The 5,940-nt window shown below is 41.9% G+C and overlaps 1 protein-coding gene across 3 annotated transcripts in view; it reads right to left on the reverse strand.

The window, feature by feature from the left end:
• The window catches only part of SP4 (Sp4 transcription factor), a 44,750-nt gene extending 39,281 nt beyond the window's left edge, over window positions 1–5,469 (reverse strand). The window contains exons 1-3 of one of the 3 annotated variants that reach the window (XM_063452387.1): window positions 5,252–5,469; window positions 4,228–4,313; window positions 2,363–3,908 (exon numbers count right to left, since the gene is read on the reverse strand). In XM_063452387.1, the coding sequence (XP_063308457.1) occupies window positions 2,363–3,908; window positions 4,228–4,296 (1,615 nt within the window). In that variant the 5' untranslated portion in view covers window positions 4,297–4,313; window positions 5,252–5,469. Of the gene's footprint in view, window positions 1–2,362; window positions 3,909–4,227; window positions 4,314–4,831; window positions 5,108–5,251 lie in introns of those variants that run through there. The other 2 variants (XM_063452388.1, XM_063452386.1) reach the window with 2 other exon arrangements.
• Window positions 5,470–5,940: the final 471 nt, after the last annotated feature.

A 5,940-nucleotide genomic window follows, 5' to 3' on the forward strand; every position in this document is an offset into this window, starting at 1 on the left:
GTTACTAAAAAAGACTGGACATACCCCATTTGCAATACCTTGGGTTGTCTTCTTTTGCAAATGGTATGCCATCATGGGGGTAATTCTCATTCCTGGGCTACCATACGCTCTCAAAGGCAACGTAACCAACCTGGCCGTTTTCAATGTAAAAATATTTGACCCATATATTTGACCCTGTAACTTTCAAAAACGCTATAAAACCTGTACATTGGGGGTCCTGTTCTACTCAGGAGACTTTGCTGAACACAAATATTAGTGTTTCAAAACTGGAAAATGTATCACAACAATTATATCATCAGTAGAAGTGCTGTTTGTGTGTGAAAAATGCAAAAAAAGTCACTTTCACTGACAATATCATCGCTGTGATATGTTTTACTGTTTTGAATCACTAATATTTGTGTTCAGCGAAGTCTCCCGAGTAAAACAGTACCCCCCATGTACAGGTTTTAGGGTGTCGTAGAACGTTACAGGGTAAAATACAGTGATAGCAAATTAAATTCTCTGGACTTTCGGCAGGCAGGTCCCTTAAATTGCAATCAATAAAATAACTTAATTATGTAAAAATATTACATAAATACGCACGTAGAATTTAAATATATATGCATATTTATATATTTGAAGTCTACGTGTATATTTATATAATTATTTATGTAATTTTGTATATGGACATATGAATAGTTCGCATTCTTTTTATTTATTTATATATACATAGATATATACAATTTCATTCTAAGTGTATTTTGATATAAATATATATATATTAATATCAAAATACAGTTAGAATAAAATTTCGTATAGATATAATTTTTTTTTAATTTTTATTATTATTTTTAATTTTTTTAATTTAATTTAGATTACTTATTATTCGTATTTTATAATAATATATCATATATATATATATATATTATATATATATATATATATATATACACACGTGTGTAATTTAATTCTAAGTGTATTTTTATATTAATATATGTACATATTAATATAAAAATACACTTAGCATGACATTATATATATATATGATATATAGACATATTATATAGGTATAATATATGTCTATCATATATATATATATATATATATATATATATATATATATATATATATATATATATATATATATATATATATACACACACACACATATACATATACATATACATATATATAATAATAATATTTTTTTTTTTTATTAACTTTCACTTTAATTTTTTTTCAGATTTTACACATGCAGGGAGACTGCCTGTCAGCACAGACAGTCCCCCTGCAGGCAGACACTAGGACACCTATTGTGACCAAGTGGTCGCCCTGTTGGGCGATCACATGGCCACAGGGGTCCTAAACCGCCATGGGGAGACTGTCTGGGCTGCAGGCAGTCTCCCCACAACAGGAGCACCGCCGATCGCCGCCGGGGGAACGACGGCGATCGGGTAAGTACATTGGACGGTTAGGACGGTTCAGGACCGTCACCGGTCGGCAAAAACGCCGATGACGGTCCTAAACCGTCCTCTGTCCTTAAGGGGTTAAGACTGGAGGTCTGGTGAGACGCAGGTGCACAATTATTAACTTTGCAGCGGTTTGGAAGAAACTGGATTGCGTACATACTTTATTTTTACTAGATCTGCAAATCAATGCATTTGCTAAGCGTTATCCTAGTGGGATAGGCAACCTTCAGCACTCCATATGTTGCGGACTACATCCCCCATAATGCTCTTACACCCATAATGCTGGCAAAGCATCATGGGATGTGTAGTCCAAAACATCAGGAGTGCTGAAGGTTGCCTATGCCAGAGTCCTAGTACAAGATAGTTATTTGTAGGTTCAATATCCTCTGAAAATTAGACTTGCTACTCGTAACACAAAGGATTGGTACTATACATATACAAGTCAGTTTGTGTTACAAATTGTAAGCGAAAAAGTTTGACACCCTAAACAACTTAATTGCTATTACCTATTTAGTAAAAGGTACATTCAAATGTTAATATATTATGAAATAATGCTTAGAGACCTGGTGAGGTGTGCAGCATCAAGCACAGTGTAGAGCACCTTCGTTGACAAATAATTTTCTTTAAAAAAAAAAAAAAAAAATCCGTCATTCGTGTGTTTAATTATTTTAGTGCCACAGGACTCTGCATGCCAGTGGATGGTGTTTCCAATGATTTTCTGGTAGCAAAACGGTCAACTATGACTGTGAAAAGGCAGAATTTCGGGACAGAATTTTAACAGCTTTGGCCAGCCCGTGAGTGATTGGAACTATACTCCAACAACACCCAGACAGCTGAAACTACACAACCTTAAGAATTTGATTTTTTTTATTTATTTTTATAAAACACTGCAATTTGACACACACCAAACTTACCTCCAACGCTGGTGATAGTTACTGGAACTCCCTGAACTTGCACTCCTGCTGCACCCAGGTTTGCAACGCTTACGGTCTGCAGATTGGGTACAGACGTAAAGTGAGCTGCATTTAGAGTAATTGGTGTGCCAGCAACTGTAACTGGTGCAATCTGGGCTATAGTGGTACCACTGCTTGCAGAGACTGGTGTTATAGTTAACTGCTGCGGTGCATTTTGAACCTGTAAATTCTGAAGGCTTTGAATATTTTGGACCTGCACAGTCTGCCAGCTGATCTGACCAGATGGGGTCAATGTTGGGGCCCTAATGAGAACTTGAGTGGGGCTAAGTGCTTGAAGTTGGACATTTTGCAGTTGCTGCTGCTGAAGAGTCTGTATGGTTTGTCCTGATTGAAGCTGAAAAGACTGGTGGGGTATGGCTTGTATGATCTGTTGCTGAGGCTGCTGGATTTGTATTTGCTGTAAGACAGGCTGCCCAACAATCTGCACCTGCTGCAGAGAATTTGACTGATCTGAAACACTCTGCAGTCCATTTGCCTGAAGCTGACTGTTCTGAGTTTCAGAATCTGTAACAGATGCTGGGGACTCTTCTGTGTTACGCTCACTACTTCCTGGTGTGTTTGCATATTGGCCTGTTTCAGCTGAACTGACAAGCGTATCACTGTTAGTCAGAGTTGTAGCCACAGTGGTTGTACAAGTCGAGGAGGAGGAGGAAGAGGGAGACTCTGGCATGGTACTGACAGAGGAAGTTGTGATGGGTGTGGACACCAGCTGATTTCCATTGGAAACCCCACCATCTGAAGGCTGAACTATGTGTGCCGAACCTCCTCCTGCAGACACATTGTTTATCACAGGCAGAGCTAGAGTCACTCCTCCAATGTTTATGGGCAAGGTTGTCACCACTTGATGAGGAGCACCCGGAATGGTTTGCAGCTGCAACGGTATAGAGACTCCTGGTCGGATCTGAACTGGAACGGTTTGATTTGCCAGGTTTTGTGCAATAATATTTCCAGATGTTCTGTTGCCAGTTGTGATGATAGCTTGATTGTTACTTGCAGGAATAAACTGTATTTGCCCTTGCAGATCTTGAAGTGCAGTGGCGTTTCCAGGGCCAATCTGAATATGCTGGCCATCTACGGTCTGAATCTGAGGAATGACCTGATACTGTACAGTACCACTTGGTGTTTGTACCTGGATAACCTGAAATTGCCCTGGAGAAGTAGCTGAATTCGTAGCTTTGCTTTTAGAAGGGGACGTGTTTTCATTGTTGTTACTGGATGATGCTGCTGTACTAGCAGCAATGGAAATTGCTTGCTGTGAAATGTTGTTTTCTTTCGAAACAGGAGGAGCAGTAGCAACAATTTGCCAAGCACTGCCAGCCAGCTGAGTTGTCACTAGTTCCAGTTGCTGTGGTTGGTTCTGAAGCTGTACTATGCCTTGACTTGGATCTATAATGATTTGCTGTTGTCCAGCACCTTGATTTTCTCCAGTCGTTCCTATTTTACTGCAAGTTGCAGCCAGCAAGGCCAGAGGAGAAGGCTGAGAGTCCTAGTCACATAAAAGTGGGAAGGTTTAGAGACAAAATGGGTGTGTTCACCTCTGACAGTTCTAAGACATTTAACTATTTTGACAGGAAATGGTTACATTCTCAGAAACGTATATGTTGCCCCTGCAAACCATCTTCAAAGTCAAGATATACAACACAGGAAACAGATTATTTACAGTTAACTAATTAACGTTGTAAATATTTTTTTTTTTTTTTTTTTTTTAAAGTGTGTGCATGTGTGGTACAAATTCCCTTAAATAATATCAAGGGCACCTTACATCCACACATTAGCCAGTTACAAAAATAAAAATTGTGCATTACCTGCGAACCTGAAGCTTTGCCCTTTTTTTTGCTTTCAGATTCATTTGTTTTTCCTCCTTCGCTCGCCATAGTCTCCTCTGTCTGATCTGGAAAATAATAAGACAACTGACATATGTCTTACACAAAAAAACAACTTTATATGAATAAAAGTAGACTACAACTACGCAGGATAAAGTCGCAGAATATAGGCTACCATGGCACATCATAAAACTATTTTTTGTGGTCATATTTGCCTACGGGTGGGGGTTGTAACTAGGTTTCAATATCATAGACCCCAACCAATAGCAAACACACCACCATAGTGCAAGTCAGTAGCCAGGGGCAACCGTACCTGTGCATGATGCCAACCTGGCATATAAAATAATTATAAAATACAAACCTTCCCCTCTTCCCCCCCCCCCCTCTCCTATGGTAACAGTTGTATCTAAACACATGTCATGCTCCTTAAACCCGACCCTATGGGTAGTCACACCCCACAGGAGGCTGTCACCAGAGTGGGGTCTGAGGACATGATAGAGGGGGGAGATTAAAGCTGGGTATATGAAGGGGGGGGGAAGGCATAGACCAGGCGGGGAGTTAGGGGGTAAAGGGGGTGGTTACATACCGCTCATGGTGAATTAATGATAGTACTTATTCGTGGCAGGGATAATCAGGAGGAAGGGAAGAGGCAAGGGGATGGGACTGGGGGTGGATAAAAAGGCCGGTCGCTGTGGCTGAGGGAGGCAGGAAGCTGGAGGAGGAGGAGGGATGGCTGGATGGCTGGCTGGGGGGGCCTGGCTCTCTCTCCCCTTTGCACGAATGGCGGCGGTGGCTGGGCTGGAGAAGGGGGTTGTGGCGTAGCAGCTCCGTCTCTCCCCCCCAGCAGCCGGGGCCCCCCCGCCCTGACTGAGAGCCGAGGGGAGAGAGAGAGGGGGCGGCACCAGCGGACACCCACCCCCCCAACCATCCCGCCACGGGATCCATCGGCTCCATCCAGCCCCTGTCAGCCCCCTCCGAGGCCTCCTCCCCGGGACCCTCCTCTTACCAGACGGCCTCACTCCTTCTCACAGCGATGGCGGCCGAGCCTCGATCCTCCTCCTCCTCCGCTCTCCCTTCTTCTCTCGCCTTCCTGCTTTTTAATCTGATTTCTCCTTTAATTCTTTCTGCACTCTCTCCCCCACAGATATTATTATTATTTCCCCATCACTACCAGCTTGTTTGGCTAATTTTCAGGCGGAGGTAGAGGGGGTAATTTTTATTTTATTATTATTATTTTTTTTTCCCCCAGCAGCTGGCTGAATCTCCTCCCCCAATTTCCTCCTCCTTCCCCTTTCCCTCCCCCAGGCAGAGAGAGCTGGGCGGTAATGGTGCAGGCTGCTCCCTCCCTCTCTCTCCACTGCTAAGAGATGGAGGGGAGGGCCCTGTCCTGGGCTGTAACCCATCCTCCCATCACCTAAATACACAGTACACAGCAGGCTTAGCTGTCATCTGGACTCACACTCAGCTAGTGTGCACTCAACAGGGACTTGTATTAAAATACAAACCTCACCTCAATGCCCCTTGTATTTGAAATCCTAAAAAATTTTCATGAAAAAAAAAAAAAGGATTTTATCCCCTTTTTAATTTGATAGAATATATAAAAATAAAAAAAGACCCTATTACTGTAATTCTGAATTTATCTGTCTGTCTAATGCAGGGGCCCTCCAGATGTTGCTGAACTACCACTCACATGAT

Source organism: Pelobates fuscus, chromosome 4 (assembly GCF_036172605.1).
Source record: "Pelobates fuscus isolate aPelFus1 chromosome 4, aPelFus1.pri, whole genome shotgun sequence".
NCBI classification, from domain to species: domain Eukaryota; kingdom Metazoa; phylum Chordata; class Amphibia; order Anura; family Pelobatidae; genus Pelobates; species Pelobates fuscus.